The sequence below is a fragment of the Rhinatrema bivittatum genome, chromosome 4 (assembly GCF_901001135.1).
Source record: "Rhinatrema bivittatum chromosome 4, aRhiBiv1.1, whole genome shotgun sequence".
Classification (NCBI taxonomy): domain Eukaryota; kingdom Metazoa; phylum Chordata; class Amphibia; order Gymnophiona; family Rhinatrematidae; genus Rhinatrema; species Rhinatrema bivittatum.
Window position 1 is genome coordinate 37735988 of NC_042618.1, and position 23073 is coordinate 37759060.

Genomic DNA, 23073 nt, shown 5'->3' on the forward strand with positions numbered 1-23073 from the left:
AAGGTTTAAATAATTAGAGGTCTAAGCTATGTTTGGTCCACATCTGGATAGGCCATTTTAAAGAGCCATGTCTTGATTCCTTTTTTAAATTTGCGCAGACAAGGTTCTAGGCGGAGTTCAGTGGGCAGGGTATTCCATAGGGAGGGACCGGCAATGGAGAAGGCTCTTTCTCTGGTGGAAGTGAGGTGTGCAGTTTTGAGGGTGGGGGTGTAAAGAGTTCCAGCAAGGTTGTATCTGGATGGACGGGTGGATGATCGGAACTGTGGTGCATTCTCGAGCTAGGTGTGATTATGGTTGTACAGTAGATTGTGAAGAATGGTGAGGGTTTTGTATCTTATACGGTAGGTAATGGATAACCAGTGGAAGTCCTTTAGGATAGGGGTGATGTGGTCAGATTTACGGGTATTTGTAAGAATTCTGGCCATGGCGTTCTGCAACATTTGCAGAGGTTTGATCGTAGAGAAAGGGAGGCCCAGGAGTAAGGAGTTGCAATAATCCAATTTAGATAATATAGTAGTCTGAAGGACTGTGCGGAGGTCTTGGGTATGTAGTAGAGGTTTAAGTTTTTTTGAGGGTGTAGCTTGTAAAAACCTCCTTTTATGGTATTGTTGATAAGATGTTTGAAATTTAGTTGTTGGTCAAGAGACACTGAGATCTCTCACACTGCAGGTGGGTGCATTTAGGTGAAGGGAAGAGTTGCTTAAGGCTGGGATCATTTATTTAACATTTTTTTATATACCGGGATTCATGTAAGACATTACATATCATCTCTGTTTACATTATAACGGAAAAAAACAACGCATGTAAGAATGCGATTACATAGAACAGGGCGTAGAACTTGGATAAGATAAAATGGGGGGCAACGAAAACAATAACGAATTGAATAAAATGATTGAGCCAAGTCTAGTCTGGCTGAGGTAATCATGTGGACTGTGGGAATCATGTGGACTGTGGGAATAGAGATAGTGAGGAGTTCCGTTTTTGTTGCATTTAGGGCAAGATGTAGATTGGAGAGAAGAGTATTGATTGATTGAAGCAAGACATGATTCCCAGAAATGTAGGTTTTGGGGAGGGATCCTTGAATAGGGATGAGGATTTGAACGTCGTCGGCATACAGGAAAAACTTTAGGCCAAGGTAAGAGAGAGGTAGCAGAGGGGTAGAAGGTAAATATTGAAAAGCGTAGAGGAGAGGGAAGAGCCTTGAGGGACGCCCTGGATGAGGGGAATGTGTGAGGATCCGCAGTTAGCTATTTTCACGGTACAGTTTCTATTATTGAGGTAGGAGGAGAACCATTGTAGTGCTGTGCCTGAAATACCGATCTCAGAAAGGCAAGTGAGGAGGATATTGTGGTTGACTGTGTCAAAGGCCGCTGAGATATCGAGGAGGGCAAGGATGTATGATTGGCCGTGGTCCATGCCCTTGAGTATATCAGAGAGTGTGAGAAGGAGGCTTTGCGAGCTTTACGAAAGCCAAATTGAGCGGGGTGAAAAGTATTGTTCTTCAAGGAATTCGGTAAGCTGGGCATTCACTACTTTCTCCATGATTTTAGCTATGAAGGGCAGATTAGAAATAGGACGATAGCTGGATTACTGGGGTCAAGGTTGGGTTTTTTGAGGAGAGGTTTGACTACTGCATGTTTAAGGGAGTCGGGAGCTTTTCCATGTGAGCGGGAGCAATTGATTGTCGGCCAGGGGTTTTGCAATAGTTGCGGGGATAGTAAGGAGTGTCTTAGTAGGGATTGTGTCGGATGAATGGGTGGCGGGTTTAGCCTTTTTAAGGATGCGTTTGATCTCCTTAGGTGAGGTGAGATCGAGGGACCCAAGGCTGGTGCTAGTATTATTGCGGAGTGGGGTGACCGGAGAGGGAATAGTGAGGAAGCGTTGAAGGACATTTGCAATTTTATTTCTAAAGAACATGGCAAGTTCCTCACATTTATTACTGGCGTTTTCTTCAGTGGATGGGGGGAGGGATTGGTGAGTTCTGTAACATAAGAGAGTAGCGCATTTGCGTTAAATTGATAATCATGTATTTTTGCGGAGTAATAGTCTCGTTTGGCTTTTAGTGTAGATTGTCTGTATGTGTCTAGAGTGGATTTGTAGGCAGATGCGTGTGTAGGGGAGAAGAGTGTTTCCGCCAGGTTCTCTCTTTATTTCTCAGTTCATGCCATTTATTTATTTATTTATTTAGGTCAATGTCCATCAATCTAGCATCCTGTCTCAAACAGTGGCCAGTTTGGGTCACAAGTACTGATCAACACCATCTGCCTCCTAATCTTCTCTTTGCCATGGACCTTTTCTATAGGGACAGCCCTAGGCCTGATTATGGTGGTGGCATCAACTGTCTCCAGAGGGTTTGTTTCTCCAGACAAAAGCCAAGATTCAGATAAGTTTTGTGTGCGCACACAAAAAACCGAGGCAATCCCAAGGGTGGCTTAACTTTTTCTGATACAGATGTATATGTAGCACTGTCCAGTTGAAGTTATGCACATTAATCTGGTAGAAAAAATGCCTGTCTTAAAATTATCCAGGTAGTTAATCACATAACTTTATACAGGAAAGTCCTGCCTAAGTTTCTTCACACTTAACTTTACCTGGATAAACGTAGCTGCTCACTGGCTACCTGAAAATTGACCTCTGAACTTACTGGTGGAATTGGCTGATTTGGGAGCCCTACATGACCAGGAATTGGTTGAACTGGAACAAATTGAGCCCTAAAGATTTTTTACATTTGGGATACAAAGAAGGGAGAATTTGTTCACTGAATGCCCTCCTTGCTTGTCTGGCAGAGGTTTTAAAGTTATTTAGCAGTAGTTTATTTAGTACTGGAGCTGAAGCTTATTTTGTAATATGCACACAGTTTTCATATCCTCATGTTTTTAATATATTGGTTATTAGTGGGCTGAAACCATGGCATAAAGTCAGCATCCCATGTATGACAGATGTTTTATTGAGAAGTTTGGTCTCCTTGTGAAAGATGCTTATAACTGCAGTGACATAATCTAGTGAGTGCATTTAGTCAAATATGTATTTATTTTTTAAATTAGCGATGCCATTCGGGAGAAGATGAAGAAGAACTATCTCTCAAATCCAAGTTACAATTATGAAATTGTAAACCGAGCATCCTTGGCTTGTGGCCCAATGGTAAAATGGGCAATTGCACAGGTAATTTAACTTCTTTAAGGCTTCAAAGTATTGTAGTAATATTTTAAGTGCTTGAGGTAGAACAAGGATTTAAAAAAAAAAAAAATTGGTTTTGGGGGTTAAAGTTTTGTTGTAATATGACCCTAAGGGTTTGGTTTGGTTGGCTTTGTTTTGCTGTACCTTCATTATTCCCTAGCCCATAGGTATTGGCATAGTATTCCCCTCCACTTGATCTGACGCTCACCTCTGTTTGGTAGCCAAGAGGCTGGCACTATCAGTGCACTTCTATGGCTGTTCAGCAAGTAGTACCAGAAGTGTAATTTTCATTCCCTTTCTAGAGCTCTGTAGTAAGAAACCAAAAGTAATTCCTAAACCCAGGTTGCCACTACTGTACTAAAATACAATTTCAAGCCTTTTTTTTTTTTTACAGGCTTCCTTATCTAATTTTTAAGCTTGTATGGAAATTGTACAGTTGCATAAGCAGATAACTTATATTTTTTATATATTTATCCTTTTCATTGATAGCTCAAGGCACATTTACCTACTATATCTGATGTATTTACCTGTCCTCAGAGGGCTTATATACTCTGTACCTGTGGCAGTGAAAGGTAAAATGATTTGCCCAAGGTCACAAGGAGCATCAGTGGGAGAAGCAGGATTTGAACTCTGCTTCCCTGGCTCTCAGCCTGCTGATCTAATTAGGTGGCTCCTTCAGTTCATTTGTATAAATAGCACTCCTGTTTACTCCATTCTTTTATTAAAATGAGATTAAAGTCTGTCATGCTGAAGTACCTCTAAAGTCTGTTGAAATGCGTAATGCTCCTCTTATTTAATATGTAGTGTGTACCATGTACTACCAGCACCTTCCTTGAGGACCATTCAGGGTCCTCTCAAGGAAGGTTACTGGGCCCTGTAAGGGGTCTCCATGAAGCTAGGAGCGATCTTCTTTCAGGTACTTTTACTTCTTCATGGGAGTATACGAACATGGAAAAACATTTCCATGTAGTTGAATTTGGAATTAGCTGTGGAGAAAGGGTGACTGATGAACATATGTTCCAAGAAAGGTTTATGCTGTCATAGGGGCTGTCCATAAATAACATGTCACTATTTTGTCATGAAATCCACCCCCACCTCCTCTCATGACACTTTGTTACAAATCTCTAAACACTCTCTCCCCCCCCCCCTCCCCTTTCAGAATGTCATTTATGGACAGCCCCATTACTGTTTTTATTTTTTAAAGAAAAACATGGGAAGAGAGGACCAAATGAATGTGTAACCAGTCCATATGCTTGGTTGTAATGCTTCTTGAGAATTTGTTCTAGTTGGTCATATCCTGCTTTGTATGTAGAACAAGACTGAAGGGCTAATTTATGGCCTTGTATAATTTACAGCTCAACTATGCTGATATGCTGAAGCGAGTCGAGCCCCTGCGTAATGAACTACAGAAACTGGAGGATGATGCCAAAGACAACCAACAGAAGGCGAATGAAGTTGAGCAAATGATTCGTGATCTGGAAGCCAGTATTGCTCGGTACAAGGAAGAATACGCAGTGCTCATTTCTGAGGCCCAAGCCATCAAAGCAGACCTGGCTGCTGTGGAAGCCAAAGTAAGATCAAAAGAAGAATTATTCAAAGGCTTTATCAGGCTAACATTTGGAGTTATTCAAATGCTGGGTTTTGTCTATTTTCCACCTATTTATTTTATTTATTTATTTGTTTTTTATACCGACATTCAATTCAAAATATCACACCAGTTTACAGAAAACAGAATTGCCATCATATAAAATATTGAGGACAAAATACATTGAAACAATTCTAAAACATTAAGAGTGAAATTATAACATCAAATTAAAATAACATAGATTCAAAGTAGTCCTATATAAAATAATAACCAGTTATTCTAAAAATAGTAAGAACTTAAGGAAAAGACAGAGAAACAGAATAGAGGAGTTACTTATTAGATTTGTTGAGGGAAAGCTTTGATAAAAAGCCACGTTTTAAGGTTCTTTCTAAAGGAAGGTGTAGAGGGGTCTGTTCTTAGAGGAGACGGTAGAGAGTTCCATAGCATAGGACCAACTATGGAAGCAGCCCGGTTCCTAGTTGCTGTTTTGTGAATTTTTTTGTTGCCATTTAAGTTTTGTCCAGGTAAATTATTACCTGCACAAAATGTATTTAGATTAAGACATGATATGGGCAGCAGAGTAGCTAAAACTTATCTAGCTTACTCTAGCTGGAAAAAATGTTTTTAGTCTAAGAACATTCCTCCTCCTCTCTGTTTTGGGAGCATTTTCACAGGTTGGGAGCAATTTTTTCCCACAATTGTTTTGAAGGTAGGAAATGAGGGAATGGATCTGCACTGATCGACCCTGATAATTCAACATGTTTTGGGGGGGGCTTGGCCTGTGCTACAATTTTTTGATATGCAAGGGGATTTGTTGTTTGTATGATTTGTGTTTGGGTTTTTTTTCGGGGGGAGAGGGGGGTGCAATATTCAGTGAGCTGTGAACAGCAACATAACATGGATAAATGGATAAGTTCTGCTGAATATTTAGCTAAAGTTGTCCAGGTAAATGTATCCAGACAACTTGCCAGCTTACTGAATATTGATCTCCACGTTTCCATAATGCTGATACTCATATTTTCCAATAGCTGTTGACTTAAACAGTTTTATTTTCTGTACTTTTATCAAATATCATTCCACCTAAGGATATTGCTGTTCTGTGATAAGCAGCTTCTGTGGAGGTGCATAGATCACATGTCGGAGCAACATTTGGAGATCTTTCCAAAACAAATTTGAGTGTGGCTGAGAAGGGACCAACAGCCAGCCACTATCTGTGGAGTATCTTGCCAGACCTCTGCTGAGTGTTATTCATGCTGTTTTATGCGGTCACAAATATTAAGAGAAAATATTTCTAGTTAGGCATGTTGACACTGAAGTTTGGTGGTGGGGAGGGGGGGGGTTGTCATTTCTCTGTTCACTTTTGCAGCAGGCCTTCTGTTTTGCTGAACTACTCTTTGCTTAGGGCCATGTCTTACTCAGATTTTTTTTCTTTGACTTTCTCTTTCTAAACAAATCAAGCAACAGATACTTTCTCCCTTCACTGTGGAAATGGGGTCAGCATAAATATCTTCTTGCACCATTAGCCGAGTCCTTGTTAAAACTCAGAGGGGCCTGAAATTGATATGGTTCTCTCGCCTTCTGAAGGTGTCCAAGCAGAATCCATTAGGTTGGAATCCTTTCCAGGCCTGATCAATTAGAACCAAGGTTTCCTTGTGTGCAAGCTCGAGTTCTCCTGGCTTGGATGCTGAGAATGTCAAGTTGTCTTAGTGTATCTGTGGAAGTGTCTGTCTACTTAGAAGCCAGGAGTCTGCCAGGCAGGCTTTTACAGCTTTGAAAGAGGCTTGTCTCATATGTGAGGGCAAGTCTCTAGTTTCCTTTCATGATGCTATAAAAGCTTTCTGGAATACCTTCTGCCTCTTGCAGTGAGTTCATTTAGCTGTAATTGATGCTTACCACCAGTATGTAGAAAGTAACCAGATATCTGCTCATCCTTTAGTTGTCAGATTTATACAAGGCCTGCTTCATTTTCAGCCTTCCAGAGGACCTTGCATTGAAATGGGAAATTAGTGTGTGTTGGTTTTTAACTGATGAAAATACCCCTCTTTTAGCTTCTCCTCATGTATCTGACCTTAGAAGGTGGTGTGTGTGGTCACTTCAATTCAGTCAGTTCACTACAGGCCTTAACAATTTTAGCCAATTTACACTAAATTTCGTAAAACAGGTTGGTTCTTTGTACCTAAATGTTTTCCTAAGGTGGGGTCAAACTTCCACTTAAGTCAATCATCCTCCATTTTTTTTCCCTTATACTGATAAGAGTACAGCTACATATCATATACTGCCTTGCAAGATAGCTGAAGCAGATGAAAGCCCTTAGAGTCCCCCGAGCTTTTTTTTTTTTTTTTTTTGACACCAACAGACCTGGCTAGCAGATTGCATTTATTAGTCTGTGGCAAATTTGTTCTTAGTATGTACTTGTGTTATTGCATTGGTACTACTGCCTCTTCCTGAGGCTTGTTTGTGAATGTACAAGGATGTTGTAGAATAATGTGTGCATGTTAATTTTGGATGGGTTAGAGTTGCATACTGTACCTTTCTATTCTGACAATGTATTTTGAAAAATTGTAGGTGAACCGTAGTACAGCTTTGTTAAAGAGCTTGTCTGCTGAACGTGATAGGTGGGAGAAAACAAGTGAAACATTCAAGAACCAGATGTCTACTATTGCTGGAGACTGTTTGCTGTCAGCTGCATTTATTGCTTATGCTGGTTACTTTGACCAGCAAATGCGACAGAATCTATTCACTGCTTGGTCTCATCACTTACAGCAAGCCAATATCCAGGTAAAAAAGTAGCAATTGTTTAAATCTCTACTGTGCTTTATAGCCGTTAATGTTCATATCCCAAACAATCAGCAGAAATTTGTTGTAGTGTCAGATGACATAGGGAAGGATGTTGAAGGTAAGGTATCGTGTAGATGTAAAAAAAATCATTTTATCTAACTTATAAACCAGGGAAGTTGGCCATTAGATCATGCTGCATATTTTTATTTTTTTTTGTATGTTAAATGTATTAGTGATACCTTAAATTTTTAGTTGTTCAATCTTGAAACCAACATATACTTGGGTGAATTTGTCCTCCTCCCAACTCATTTTCCTTAAGATTTATGCACAAACATCTGTTATCCAAGAAATTGGTGTTTACTAGTCGGTTGCAGAATTCAAATGCAAATAGTATCTTTATTTTAAATTTCATGATTGTGTTCACTTGTAGACACTAAACTATTAGTAGCATTATGAGGATATACTTTCTGGAAGCGAGCTTTTTCTGTTGTATATCACCTTATATTTATATATTTATATATATTTCCACCATTTGCTCGGGAGAGACTACTTGCAATATGTATAGCAGCTGACCCCAGAATACCATGCTGGTTATAATTGCACTGTTCACATTTTTTTTGTTAGCCCCTTGTTGGAAATTGCCTCCCATCCCATGACTAATTTCTGCAAAAATGTCCTATTATGGACTTGGTAAGTGGTTATAGCAACGGTTCTCAACCGGTGTGTCGCAACACCAGTGTGTCCCGAAGCACACACGGGTGTGTCGCTACACTTCCCGGTCCCCCAAGGGCTCAGCTCCCCCGCCCCAGTGAAATAGGAATTCATCCTCCACCCGGGCTTAAAATGCTAATAGCCCGGGCGGAATGCAGCAGAAGAGCTGGAATCAGCAGCACCAGCATGGTCTCTTCTTCTCGCCCCCTGTGGTCCGGAAGAGGAAGTGGAATGCAGTGGCCATGCGCGCAAAGGAAGAAGAGACCATGCTAGTGCTAGCACATGGCCCGAAGAAGAAAGACACAGAATGAGCCTTAAGAATGAGCAGCGCGGCACAGAGCACAAGAGGAGCAACGTCAGCCCCCGGGCCGATGGGAGTCCTTTCTCGAGGCCGCGAGGACTGGTAGTGGAGGAGGCTGCTGCCGCCGCTAGTTAGGTGGGGGGAGAGAGTGAGAAAGCATGCATGCATATGTGTTTGAGATCCTATGTGTGTGTGTGAGAGAGAGAGACAGCATGTATGTAAGTGAGTGACTGAGAGCCTGTATGTGTGTGATTGAAAACCTGTTTGTGTAAAAATGTGTGTGATTGAGATCCTTTGTGTGAGAGATAGTATGACTGTAAGTGTGTACGTGAGAGATCATGTGAATGTATGATTAAGAACATGTTTGTGACTGAGAGCCTGTGTAGGTGAGTGTGATCGAGAGCCTGTGTAGGTGAGTGTGATTGAGAGCCTGTGTGTGAGACAGCATATTTGTAAGTGTGTGAATGAGTCTGAGAGTGAAAGAGCCATGTATGTAAGTGTGTGATTGAAAGCCTGTGTGTGTGTGTGTGTGTGTGAAAAGACAGCATGAGTGTAAATGTGTGATTAAGAGCGTATATAAGTGAGAGAGAAAAAGCATGTGTAAATGTGTGTGATTGAGAGCCAGTGTGAGAGAGAGGAGAAAGTTGCAAGCAAACCATCCCTCCTCCTGCTAACTCAAAACAATCTCAGGGCACCTGGACATCAAATGTTCCCAGGTATGCAGAGCAAAGCATTTTTTTTTTATCATTTTTCATTATTGGGTCTTTGTGCCTGCTATTTGGAAATATTTTATTGGTCTCTAGAAATTTTTGGTATGAGTTTTTAATTATTGGATGTTTCCCTGTATGTACCCGGATCAGTCCAGACTCCTGGGTTCTGCCTCCCCTCCAGCAGATGTTTTGACGGACTCTGTCTCCAGTAGATGGTGGAGGTGCAGAATCTACAGTCTGTTCTGGTTGCTTAGTGAGGAATAAGAAAGGTTGTAATATAGATAGATAGCATTAAAAGATAACTTTAAAAAAAAAAGCCGGTAAGGAGACAGTCTTCAGCTTCCTAGGGGGTTGCTAGGCCCTGAGGGGACCATCCCCCCCCCCCCCCGATTGTCAAGGCAGCTGCGGCTCAGGGTCGAGGGCCCTATTGCCATCTTCGTGTAGCACTGGGGGTGATACCGGAGAGCCCGCTCACTCCTCCCAGAAGAACCAGGACCCCGGAGGCTGTCGGGCAAGTTTTGGGGGGGGGGGGGAACGTTTTTGGTAGTTTTTACTTTCTCTTGCTCCCTGGACACTCTCCCTTTCCTTGCATTCGCGTTTGGGCTCCTTTCGTTGCATTTCGCCGCTTTTTCGACTATTTTTAGGTACGGGGATGCCTGGTTTGTTTTCTTGAAAGACATGCCGTGGAGGTCCGCGTGTTGGGTGTGCGGCGCCACGCACGCCTGGCTCTCGAGGGACGGCCTTTGTTCAATTTGTCTCAGGGGGAGAGGGAACCTCCACGACCCCGGGGGGGGTGGTCGTCCTATGGGTCCAGACTGTCTCCGGAGGATTTGGAGAGCTGCAGCCCCCTTCTTTCGGCCAGTTCCCACTAAGCGCGAAATGGGCGCCATCTTGGATTCCCTCGCGGCAGCAAGGTCAGCGGCACTATCAGCGGTGGGGGAGGGGAATCTCCCGCCGCATGTGTCTCCTCAAAGGATAGTCCCTGAGGGGGGCAAGTTAGGGGGGCTTGATTCTAAAGCCTCCGAGGATATCCCTAAGGGGGATTCGGATGACTCATCGTCTGCAGCTTCTTTTTCCTCAGATTTTGTGCTTTTTATTGCACAGAGCTTTTAAGGCCTGGCAAGCAGGCAAAAAGAGGAGTACTGACACATTCCTTTTAGCGGACTCGCTTCCCAGGGCGAGGAAGCGATCCAAGCGTGCGGAGGAGGCAGGTCCCTCTAGGGCCAAGCGGCCATTAAGGTCAGTGGCACCTCATACTGAGTCGAATTCATCTTCAGGTACTGAGGAACAGGATAATCAAGACTTGCCATCCCAGCCTCCAAGGGGGGTTGAAGGGGATTCGGACCCGCAGCAAGGTGCTCCGCGTGGATCGCATGTGTTGGACGGAGACGACCTGAAAGTAGTCTGTCTCTTTTGGAAAGAAGAGTTGGGGCCTCTTATTCCCGCTATTTTCGGGGAGTTGGGTATTGGCGTTCCTTGAGGAATCCCGACTAGGGTCTACGGATCCAGTGTTAGGCCTACGGGGTCCGCCTTCGTTCTTCCCATTTCATTTTTCGGCCATGGATTTGCTTCTCCGGGAATGGGACACCCCAGACTTGGGCCTGTAGGTTTCCAAGGCGATGGTTAAGCTAAATCCTCTGCCAGAGGAAGCTTTGGATCTTCTTATCGTGCCCAAGGTGGTTGCTGCGGTGTCGGCAGTCACAAAATAGACCACCATCCCAGTTACTGGTTCAACGGCCCTCAAGGATTTTCAGGATCGAAAGTTGGAACTTTAACTCAAAAAGATTTTTGAGGTCTCAGCACATGGGGTCCAAGCGGCTATGTGTAGCAGTTTTTCTTTACGAGCAGACTCTTATGGTTATGAAACTAGTTGGCGGATGTTTCTTCCAAATCCCAGCTGGGGTCCCTGCCTTTTAAGGTTTGGTAAGGAACTGGAGGACATGATTCAGTCTCTGGGGGAGAATAAGGTTCATCACCTGCCGGAAGGTAGACCTAGGTAGAGAGGTTCCTTTTCTTTTAGGTCTCTATTTCGTGGGGGTATACAGTGTAGAGCACCACAGACGCCCACTTCTTCCTTTCGTCAGAGTTCTGGCAGGCAGCAGTCATTGCCTCAGTCCTTTCGTGGACAACGCTTCGGTAGGCCTGGTAACACCCAGTCCACACAGGGCGGTAAGCCTTCACAATGATGGGCAGCCAGTCCATTCCTCTGTTCCGGTAGTTAGGGGGCAAACTGTCTGTTTTACGAGGAGTGGACCAAACTCACATTGGACCAGTGGGTTTTCTCTGTGATAAGACACAGCTACGCTTTAGATTTTTCATGCCGACCTCGCCATCATTCCTGGTCTCCCCATGCGGTTATGCAACAAAGCGTCGGGCGGTAAGGGAGACATTGCAGCACCTTCTCGAGCTCGGCGCAATTACTCCTGTTCCTCCAACAGAACAACGAAGGGGCCGTGACTCCATTTACTTTGCAGTACCAAAAAAAGAGGGGACCTTCCGGCCCATTCTCAATTTAAAGCGGGTCAACAGATGTCTTCAGATTCCCCGCTTCCGCATGGAGACGTTATGGTCAGTCATTGTTTCAGTTCAACAGAGGGAGTTTCTAGCATCCCTGGATCTGACGGAGGCGTATTTGCACATCGGGATCCGGTCTGATCACCATGGGTTCAAGCTCTGCCTATCGGCCTTGCTGCCGCACCCAGGACGTTCACCAAGATAGATAATGGTGGTGGTGGCAGCACAACTACGCAGAGAAGGATTTTTGGTACATCTGTACTTGGACGATTGGCTGATTTGAGCGAAATTGGAAGCGCTTTGCCAGGCAGCGATCCACCGGGTGCTTCAATTGAGGGCTTGGCTGGGTGGTCAACATGGCCAAAAGTAGTCTAATTCCCTCCCAGTCATTGGAATTTCTGGGGGCTTTGTTAGACACATGACAAGGGAGAGTTTTTCTGACGTCCGAACGCATTGTCAAAACTGCAAGAGCAGGTGCAAGTCTCGTTGTCGAAACATCCTCCGAAAGTCTGGGATTACTTGCAGGTCCTGGGGTCCATGACTTCGACCCTGGAACTGGTTCCATGGGCCTTAGCTCACATGTGGCCTTTACAATCAGCATTGCTTTCCCGATGGAATCCGGTTTCTGAACAATTTCATCTTCCCCTGCTGCTAACAGAGTCCGCACGGTCCAGTCTGGATTGGTGGCTACTCTCAGACAACTTGAGCCGCAGAGTTCCCTTGGTCGTGCCAGAATGGACAGTGGTGACTACGGATGCCAGCCTTTCCAGTTAGGGAGCAGTTTGTCTGCGGAAGTCAGTGCAGGAGCAGTGGTCCCAAGAGGAGTATCAATGGTCCATCAATCGTCTGGAGACCAGGGCAGTGCGACTGACATTGCAGGCCTTCCTCCCGCTCCTCAGGGGAAAGCCGGTCAGGGTGCTGTCTGACAATGCGACCACGTTGGCTTACATCAATCGCCAAGGAGGAACCAGTAGCATTGGAAGCTCATCAGTTAATCAGCTGGGCGGAGCAGAACCTGGTCAGCATAGCGGTGTCCCACATTGCCGGTCAACAACATTCACATGGATTTTCTCAGTCTACATAGTCTCAATCCAGGAGAGTGGGAGCTGGCCGGAGCCTTCAACTCATCTGCGACACGTGGGGCACGCCTTGCATGGATCTGATGGCGATGTTCAAGAATTCCAAGGCCGCTGAGACACGGGAGCAGAGGGAGTAGACGCTCTGGTACTTCCTGGCCGAATGTCCAGCTTTAGGTTTTCCCACCTTGGTCTCTAATCAGCAAAGTGCTCAGGCGAAAAGAACTACACCTGGCAGAAGTGATCCTGGTGGCTCCCGAGTGGCCGAGTCGTCCATGGTTTGCGGATCTGGTCAATCTAGCAGTGGCGGGGTACCCTGCGGTTCCCGGATCTTCCGGACCTGCTTCATCAAGGGTCCGTCTGTTTCGACCAGGCCGATCGCTTCTGTCTAACGTTATGGCTTTTGAGAGGCAGTGTCTGAAGTGCAAAGGGTATTCAGACGCTGTAGTGGCTATACTTTTGAGGTCGCGTAAAGCTTCCACTTCCCTGTCTTATGTTAGAGTATGAAAGGTCTTTGAGGCTTGGTGCATAGACTGGGAGATTGTGCCTACCGTGCTGGATATTTTGTGTTTCCTTCAAGCTGGTTTAGCTAAGGGATTATCGTGTAGTTCCTTGAGGGTGCAGGTGGCAGCCCTTGTTTACGCGGTACCGTACAGGGGGTAGCGTTGGCTGCTCATCCAGATGTCTCACTTCCTTAGGGGGGCGAAGCATTTACGCCCACTGGTGAGACATCCTTGTCAGTCCTGGAATCTAAACTTAGTTCTCATGGCTTTGTGTGCTGCGCCCTTTGAACCTTTGAAAAGAGCAACATTGAAAGACTTCACGTTGAAGGTGGTGTTTCTAGTGGCGATTTCCTCTGCTCGTAGGTTGTCCGAGCTTCAAGCTTTATCATGCAGGGAGCCATTCTTAAGGATTTCAGATTCTGGAGTATCCTTGCGAATGGTTCCTTAGTTTTTCCCCCAAGGTAGTTTCCTCCTTTCATTTAAATCGATCGGTGGAGCTTCCGTCCTTTTCAGACCTGGACCGGTCGGATCCTCTTTCTAAAGACTTAAGGAAATTGGATGTTCATAGGGCTTTGGAGGTTACCAACAGTTTTCGTGTCTCAAATCATCTTTGTGCTCTGGAGTGGCCCAAAAAGGGGTAATATGGCATCTAAGACCACGATCGCCCATTGGTTTGGATTTTCTAATGCTGTGCAGGCGTGTGTATAGTCCTGAACTGCTAAGGAGATGGAGAAATACTGAAGAGCAGAGCTTCCTGCATGGGTATATGTAGTACTGACGTCAGATTGAAATCTATATCCATCTCCAACTGCTATCAGGAGCACACTATACCCCACTGGTCCTGAGTCCATCTGCTTCACGCTAGGAAATGAATACATTAAGCACTGGTCCCAAAATGAATCCCTGGGGTTCTCCACTATTCACCTCTCTCCACTGGAAAAACTAACCATTAAGTCCTACTCTGTTTACTATCCTATAACCCAGTGGTTCTCAACCTTTTTCCCATCGAGACACACTGACACACCACACTCACATATGTGACACCACTGCTCATTACAATTGTATTGTATTGTTAAGAATGACACAAGAGAAAGATAAGTACTCTGAACAGAAATTGCATAAACATCCCATACCAAAACAGTGCCAATTTCCAGCACTCAAATTTACAAGGCAAAACTGAAAATATTACACCAGGCCGTAAAACTCAGTCTCCAACTGCTATCAGGAGCACACTTTACCCATTGGTCCTGAGTCCATCTGTCTACACTAAGGAAATCAAAATTATCAGGTAAGTAATTTCTCCATTAATGATCTGGACAAGGGAGTGAAAAAGGTGATCAAATTTGCAGGTGATGCAAAATTATTCATAGTTGCAATATGAGTAGGCTGAGGAATTAGAGGAAGGACTTGGTAAGACTGGCACCTAAATAGACTAAATTTTATGTGGCCAGCTGCAGAGTGATGCACAAAGGGAAAGATAATCAGAACTGCATGTACACAATTCCTGATTTTTTCTTAGTTACCAGTCAGGAAAAGGACCTTGTCATTGTGGATAATACTTTGCTGTTGTACACTATGCTGAGGATTTCAATCAAAAACACAAATAGAATGTTAGGATTAGCAATTTTCAGAAAGGAGTAATAAAACAAAATATCACTATGGATCTATACAAAGGTATATTTGCACTCCTTGTATATTGTGTGCCCTACTTCATAGTGGTGCACCCATCAGGAATGCCCCCATCCCCTGTTTTATTTGCATTGGTTATTGAACCTTATTGGGAGGGAAGAGTGTGTTAGTGGTATTAGGATGGCAGGGATGGAACAAAAAATTGCCTTGTATGCAGACAATGTGCTCATATATTTCAAATCAGGGAACATCTCTTCCTGTTATGTTGGACAAACTGTGTGAAGTTGGCAGCTTCTCTGGGTACAAGGTTAATATTACCAAATCTGAAGTTTTGCTCCTGTGGGAGGACCACTTGGAGTCCTCGATCGAATATTGACTGCTCACTGCAATGGGTGACAAAGAAAAGCCAGTATTTGGGTATTGCCCTAGGGTCGAAAGTGGAGGATTTGTGTAAATTGAATTATAGGGGCTTTTATACCTAAATTGAAGGAGGATGTTAGAAAGTGGAGAAATCTGTTCCTGTTCATACCCCAGATCAGTCCAGACAAGTGGGTTTATGCATCCTTACAGCAGATGGAGTGAGAGAACAAACTTTTGAGGCACTGCTACTTAACAGAGAGTGCCACCTAGTGCTGAAAGAATTTCACCTCAGTATTTCTCTGCCTCCAGCAGATGGTAGAGGTGCTAACCTGCAGTCTGTTAGATACAAAAAACCCCAACTTAGATTAGTATAGGAACTTGAAGACAGAAGACCAGAGCTCCCAGAGGTGTTAAGCATCTTTGTGGGCCATCCCTCAGGGCGAGCGGGGGGTTGGATATCCCCGGCTAGGCTCAACCCTTGATTCCAGCGGGAGGGAAAGCCAGGGGTCCCTGGTTCCCTTGCTCCACTGAAGGCCTTCATCCTTGACTGGCCTGCTGCAGCTTCCTGGAGCCCCAGAAGCAGGATAGTATCCTTTTCTGTTTCCTTTGGGGGCTGGGGAGCCTTGGAGACTGTCAGGGCCTTCGGGTTATTTGTTTCTTTCCCTCCTGGTGGCTGTGCCTATTTAGTATCGGGGGAGGAGAGGCTCCTGCTATTTCAGCACCAGGAGCCCGGACAGCGACACAGCTGCAACCCTGGTTTTTCTCCTGCTCTCCTGTTTATTTTTAGCTCTGTCTTGCTGCTGACACCATGCCGACTCCTGCACCTGGGAAATCCTGTCAGGCCTGCGGGGAGAGATGCTCTTGCCTCATTGTGGCCCTTCTTTGCCCAGCCTGTGTGAGTAGAGGTGTGGGAACCTCCTCACATACAACTAGGAACAGGCCTTGCACCCGTACTGGAGGCCCGGGGGGGGTGAAGTTGGCTGCCATTTTAGCTCCACATGGCAGAAGCCCTATTCTGGATGGGGAAGGCAGGGACTCCCCTCCCGCACTGCAGGAATCGGGGGTGATGTGGTGCCCATGGAGCTGGTGGACCATGGTGGTTTTTCCACGGACTTTGTTCTGCTTATGCATGAGGCCTATCTCGCCAGACAGGAGCTGGCAGCTAAGCGACCAGCCTCCCAGCCGGCCCGAGGTGGGTTTAAGAAGCCTTGGGTTACGGCGCCTCTGCGGAAAGGATGCATCTTGCGCCTTTTGGGACTGGACTGTGCCTGGGGGGATGTCTCCTCGGACAATTCAGAAGGCGCGGATCCAACAACTCCTAACCTGCAGGATCCTTCCATGGACCAGGCTGCTGGTCAAGGCGCAAACTCAGGGGCTGGAGTGTTGGAGGACCAGGATGCGGACAAGGTTCCTCTAGCCGAAGGAGATGACCCTAAGATGGTCTGGTTATTTCGCAAGGACAAATTGCGTCCCTTCATCCCTCAGGTTCTGAAAGAGCTCAGGGTTAAAGTGACCCCAAAAGACTGATACGGCGGGGGGAAACTCTCTGTTGGAGGGGCTACATGGACCGCCGAGGACTTCCCCCTTGCCGAAGCAGATGCAGAAATTGATTGGGAGTGGGATTCCCCGGAGGCTGGCTTGCGTATGGCCAGGGCCTTGGCCAGATTATACCCCCTGCCCAAATATATCTTGGAGTGGTGGAAATTGCCGAAGGTGGATGTGGCGGTGTTGGCAGTCACCAAGAAGACGAACATTCCAGTGGCAGGGTCAGCGGCTTTGAAGGATGTTCAGGTTCGAAAGCTGGAAATCCTGTTGAGGCTTTTTGAAGTTTCTGCTCTGAGTCTGAGCTGCTGTCTGCGCTAGCCTTATGCAGCGAGCTTGTCTGTACGGGGTGCAGAAGGGAAAGGACATGACCGGTGCTCCTCCAAAGGCGGATCAGGATGCTCATTTGGAGGTGGGTGTGGCTTGTGGCAGATGCACTCCATGATATCCTCCACACTTCCTCTAGTAATATGGTCTCCGCAGTAGCTGCGAAGACGGCTTTTATGGCTCCGCAACTGGTCGACGGATGTTTGGTCAAAGGCGCAACTGGCTAATCTCCTCTTTAAGGGCCAGTTACTATTTGGTGAAGACCTGGAGAAGCTGATGAAGCATCTGGCCGACTCCAAGGGAAATAGGTTGCCAGAGGATAAGAAAGGCACTAAGAAGACCTTTCTGCTGTGGTCTCACTTCCGTGAGATGGTTTCACACCAGCAGAACCTCGTCCGGTTCTTCACAAAGCAAGCATCAGGACAGCAGCAGTCCTCTCGAGGAACCCACAGACCATCCAGAGAAGGTTCCGGCAGGGCTCTGGAGCTGTTAAGTTTGCCCAATGAAAGCAAGCTGGTCCACTCCTCCCTCGTGGTGGTAGGAGGAAGATTACTTCAGATCAGTGGGTACTGGAAGTCATAAGAAACGGCTACGCGTTAGAACTTTCTCAGCCCCGCAAAGTTGCCATCCTGGTGTACCTCGCCCACCAAGTGTGTAGAGGTACAGGACACACTCTTGCGCCTATAACAATTGGAGGCCATTTTGCCGGTACTGCAAGGGGACCTCTGTCAAGGAAGGTATTCCGTATACTTTGTGGTTCCCAAAAAGGAGGGCTCCTTCTAGCCCATCCTAGATCTGCAAAAGGTCAATACGACGTTGCAGGTTCCACGTTTTTGAATGGAAACAGAGGACATGCGCAAGGGAGAGTTCCTATTATCTCTCGATCTGACAGAGGCCTATCTCCATGCTTTTCTGTACTGGGAAAGCATTTTCAGTTTCAAGCTATGCCCTTCGGGCTGGCTACAGCACCAAGAACATTCATGGACGTGATGGTTGTAGTGGCGGCAGCCCTCAAAGAGCAGATTCTTGTCCACCTGTATCTCGACGATTGGCTCATATGGGCGAAGTTGAAAGTGAAGTGCCTCGTCTCCATTCGAGTGATGTAGCGCCTGGAGTCCCTGTGCTGGATGATAAACCAGGCGAAGTCAGCTGAACCCATCCCAGTCCTTGGATTATCTGGGGGTGCAATGCGATACCTGGATCGGCAGGGTATTTCTCACCCTGGAGAGGATCCTGAAGTGGCAGTGTCAAGTCCGGTTGCAGGACCTGTGGATTCCCAAGGTCTGGGATTATTTGCAGGTCCTAGGGGTCCATGGCTTCTACACTGGATCTGGTCCCATGAGCCTTAGCACACCTGCGTCCCTCGCAGAAAGCTCTCCTGTCCTATAAGAACCCAGTATTGGAGGAATTTCAGCTACCATTACTGCTCCAGGAAGAAGCTAGGTCCAGTCTCTTCTGGTGGCTGTCGCGGTCCAATTTGGAAAAGGGAGTTCCTCTGGAGGTTCTGGACTGGGAGGTAGTCACTACAAATGTCAATCTCAGCAGTTGGGGAGCGATGTGTTAGGGTTCAGAGGCAGGGCCGATGATCCCCAGAGAAGGCGTCCTGGTCGATCAACCATTTGGAAACTATAGCAGTTTGGAGAGCACTGTTGTTCTTCCTCCCTTGGCTTCGGGGACGGGCAGTACAGGTGTTCTTGGACAATGCAACAACGGTGGCATATATCAATCAACAGGGCGGTATGAAGAGTCGTCTGATGGCCCAGGAAGTTCACAAGCTCTTTGTCTGGGCAGAGATTCATCTCACAGTGCTCTTAGTGTCTTATGTAGTGGGGGTGGACAATGTGCAGGTGGATTATCTCAGCAGGCAGCGGCTGGATTCAGGAGAATGGGAATTGTTGGCGAAAGCCTTTGCTCTTCTTCGGTGCAGGTAGGGAGAGCCCCAGTTCGACGTCATGGCAACAAGACAGAATGCCAAGGTGACCACGTTTTTCAGTCACCAAAGAGAGTTTGGTCCGCAAGGATCTAGACTCTAGTTCAGCTGTGGTCTCCTATCTCTTTACATACACACAACCATTCATTCTCTCACATTACTCCTCTCTGTCACTCATAAACACACATGCTTCCTTCGTTACACTTACACATGCTCCATCCTTACATGCTCTCTCTCACATTTACTCCTTCCACACACTCTCACATGCTCTGTGTCAAAGGGATGCTGGACAGAGAAGAGAGTGAGCCAGGACTGTCAGGAGGACAGCAGTGATGCTACAGATGCTTCCTATTGTGCCCTGGTGACTTGCTCCTGCCTGCTTTGAGAGAGAGAGAGGCAGATAGCTCAGGGGTGCATTCTAGAGAGGCTATGGAGTCCACCACAGCCTTTCCAGCGGACGCGAGCTCTGACCTAGTTCATACTTTAGCCAGAGGAGTGGCCTCAGTGGTGGTGGCCAGAAGACAACTCTGGCTGCAAAATTGTTCAGCGGATGCTACCTGTAAGGCAAACCTCACAAAGATGCCTATTCGGTAGCGAATTGGAAAAACTGGCCTGTAAGTGGGATGAATCTCCAGTGCCTCGGCTACCAGAAGATGAGAGAGAGGTTGCAGTGCCCCTGCCTATGAGGGGTCGGGCCAGGGGCTCCAGCACTTTCGACCCTACAGGAACTCATCACTTCAGACATCTCAGTCCTTTCAGAGTCGACAACCAAAAAAAGGGGCTAGGTTTGGCCTGAACTCCCCAATGAAGCTTTGCCAACCCATCGTGCACGGGAGGAGGAGATTGGTCATCTATCCCTCTTCTACCAGTGGTGGGTCGAGATCACTTTGGTCAAATGGGTACTGGATATCATACGAGAAGGTTACACGCTGGAGTTCTGCAGCATCCCTCGGGACGTATTCATGATGTCTCCATGCCACTCCCAGCACACGAAGCTGGCAGTGGAATCTACTTTGACAAGACCCCTCAATTTGAGGGCTATAATTCCAGTACCTGTGCCCCAGGAAAATATGGGGTGCTATTCCATCTATTTCATCGTACTCAAGGAGGAGGGTTCCTTTCGCCCCATCCTGGACCTCAAGTGTGTCACCAGTCATTTACGAGTTATTCATTTCCGTATGGAAACTCTATGCTCTGTCGTCATGGCTGTACAACCAGGGGAGTTCTTAACCTCTCTGAGGCCTACTTCCACATTCCAATCCGACAAGACCACCAGCGCCAACGCTTATGCTTTATCCTATTTTCTGTTGGATCCTTCTTCCAATTTTTGAATGAAGATCTTTTGGCTAAAATAGCCTCTTTAACCTCACCTTTTAACCATGCCGGTAATCGTTTTGCCTTCCTTCCACCTTTCTTAATGTGTGGAATACATCTGGACTGTGCTTCTAGGATGGTACTTTTTTTTTAACAATGTCCACGCCTCTTGCACACTTTTTACCTTTGTAGCTGCTCCTTTCAGTTCTATTTTCTCATTTTATCAAAGTTTCCCTTTTGAAAGTTTAGCACTAGAGCTGTGGATTTACTTACTTGTCCCCCTTCCAGTCATTCAAATTTGATCATATTATGATCACTATTGCCATGCAGCCCCACCACTGTTACCTCTCTCACCAAATCCTGTGCTCCACTGAGAATTAGATCTAAAATTGCTCCCGCTCTCATCTGTTCCTGAACCAATTGCTCCATAAAACTGTCATTTATTCCATCCAGGAACTTTATCTCTCAAGCATGTCCCGATGATAAATTTACCCAGTCAATATTGGGGTAATTGAAATCTCCCATTATTACCGCACTACCAATTTGGTTAGCTTCCTTAATTTCTCTTAGCATTTCAATGTCTGTCTCACCATCTTGGCCAGATGGACGGTAGTACACTCCTATCACTATAGTCTTCCCCAGCACACAAGGGATTTCTACCCATAAAGATTCAACTTTGCATTTATTCTCACGCGGGATGTTTATCCTGTTGGACTCTATGCCATCCCGGACATAAAGCGCCACACTGCCTCCCGGAGGCTCCCCTCTGTCTTTGCGATATACAAACACTCTAACTTCTGTTTATTCACTGCCTTACTGACTATTAAAACCACAAACACAGTAAATAATATACCCCAATAGTTTACTTCGTCCCAATACTTAAAAAAAATAATTCCCAAACCAAACTTAGATTCCTTTCAGCTACCAGCAAGGTGATCCTCTCCTCTGTGCTCCCACTGTTTCATTAGAATTCTTCAAGGATACATTCCTTCGAACCATGCACTTCTGAGTGACTGTCTGCTTTCCCCCTTGTTCTAGTTTAAAAGCTGCTCTATCTCCTTTTTAAAAGTTAGTGCCAGGAGCCTGGTTCCACTCTGGTTAAGGTGGAACCCATCCTTTTGGTAAAGTCTCCCCCTTTCCCAAAAGGTTCCCCAGTTTCTTACAAAACTGAATCCCTTTTCCCTGCACCATCATCTCATCCATGCATTGAGAATCCAGAGCTCTGCCTGCCTCTGGGACCTGCACGTGGAACAGGAAGCATTTCAGAGAATGCCAACCTGGAGGTTCAGGATTTCAGCTTTCTACCTAAAATTCTAAATTTGGTTCCAGAACCTCTCTCCCACATTTTCCTCTGTCGTCAGTGTCCACATGTACCACGACAGCCGGCTCCTCCCCAGCACTCACTACAATCCTATCTAGATGACGCGTGAGGTCCGTCACCTTCGCACCAGGCAGGCAAGTTACCAAGTGGTCCTCACGTCCACCAGCCACCCTGCTATCTCGATTTCTAACCATTGAATCACCAACTATGATGGCCGACCTAACCCTTCCCTGCTGGGCAGTAGCCCTGGGAGACTTGTCCATAGTGCGAGAGGACAACACATCACCTGGAGAGCAGGTCCTTGCTATAGGATCACTTCCTGCTACACCAGGGTGATGTTCTCCAACTGGGAGACCTTTCTGATCCAAGGCAGCACTGGGGCTGCCAGACTGGATTTGGGACTTGGCTACTATATCCCTGAAAGTCTCATTAATGTACCTCTCTGCCTGCCTCAGCTCCTCCAAGTCTGCCACTCTAGCCTCCAGAGATTGAATTGTTCCCTGAGAGCCAGGAGCTCTTTGCACTGGGTGCATACATAGAATCTCTCACCAGCAGGTAAAAAAAATCATACATGTGACACTTAGTGCAAAAGACTGGAAAGCCCCCTCTTGCTGCTGGACTGCTGCCTTCATCTTAATTTTGTGGGCAGAACTTTCCCTGGTGTCGTCATTGGAGATTTACAGAGTGGCAACCTGCTCTTCCTTGCATACTTAATCAAAGCACTATTGTCTCAACCTTTAAGCCAGGGAACAGGCTTCCTTTGATTCAGAAGTCTTGAGCAGGCTTGGAAGTGTCCCAGCTAGTAGAGAGATAGTTTGGGTACATTTATTTATTTATTTATTTAAGGCTTTTTTAATACTGACTTTCTGGATACAAATCAAATCTGTTTACATAGAACACAGCTTTTAACAGTAACAGAGCCGAAACCAAAATTATATGAGACGGAAATTCGTAGAAGCATAGTAGAACATCTCATGCATCTAGATTGTTCTGGCTGAATAAATAGGAAGGAGAAATTTTATTTATTTATTTAAGCAGTTTTTATATACCGTTGTATGGAGAATATCCATCTCGATGGTTTACAATATTCATTATCAAAAAGTAAAAATATAATACAAATACACCTAAAAACAATTAAAAAGGTAATAAACATAAGTTACAATTACTAAAACAATTTGTAAGAAAATAAAACCACTATAAAAATCATACAAAGCTAAAAAGTATTTAGCTTTGGGCTTGACTCTCACTCATGTATGCTTCTTGGAAGAGCCACGTTTTTAGATCTTTCCTGCACT

General features: G+C 45.7%; 1 protein-coding gene across 1 annotated transcript in view; it reads left to right on the top strand.

Moving 5' to 3' along the window:
* Positions 1 to 23073, top strand: part of DYNC1H1 (dynein cytoplasmic 1 heavy chain 1) — a 378125-nt gene that overhangs the window by 256226 nt on the left and 98826 nt on the right. Inside the window, exons 53-55 of the mRNA XM_029597957.1 lie at positions 3045 to 3162; positions 4533 to 4748; positions 7328 to 7540. Coding sequence (XP_029453817.1) covers positions 3045 to 3162; positions 4533 to 4748; positions 7328 to 7540 — 547 coding nt within the window. The remainder of the gene's footprint in view (positions 1 to 3044; positions 3163 to 4532; positions 4749 to 7327; positions 7541 to 23073) is intronic.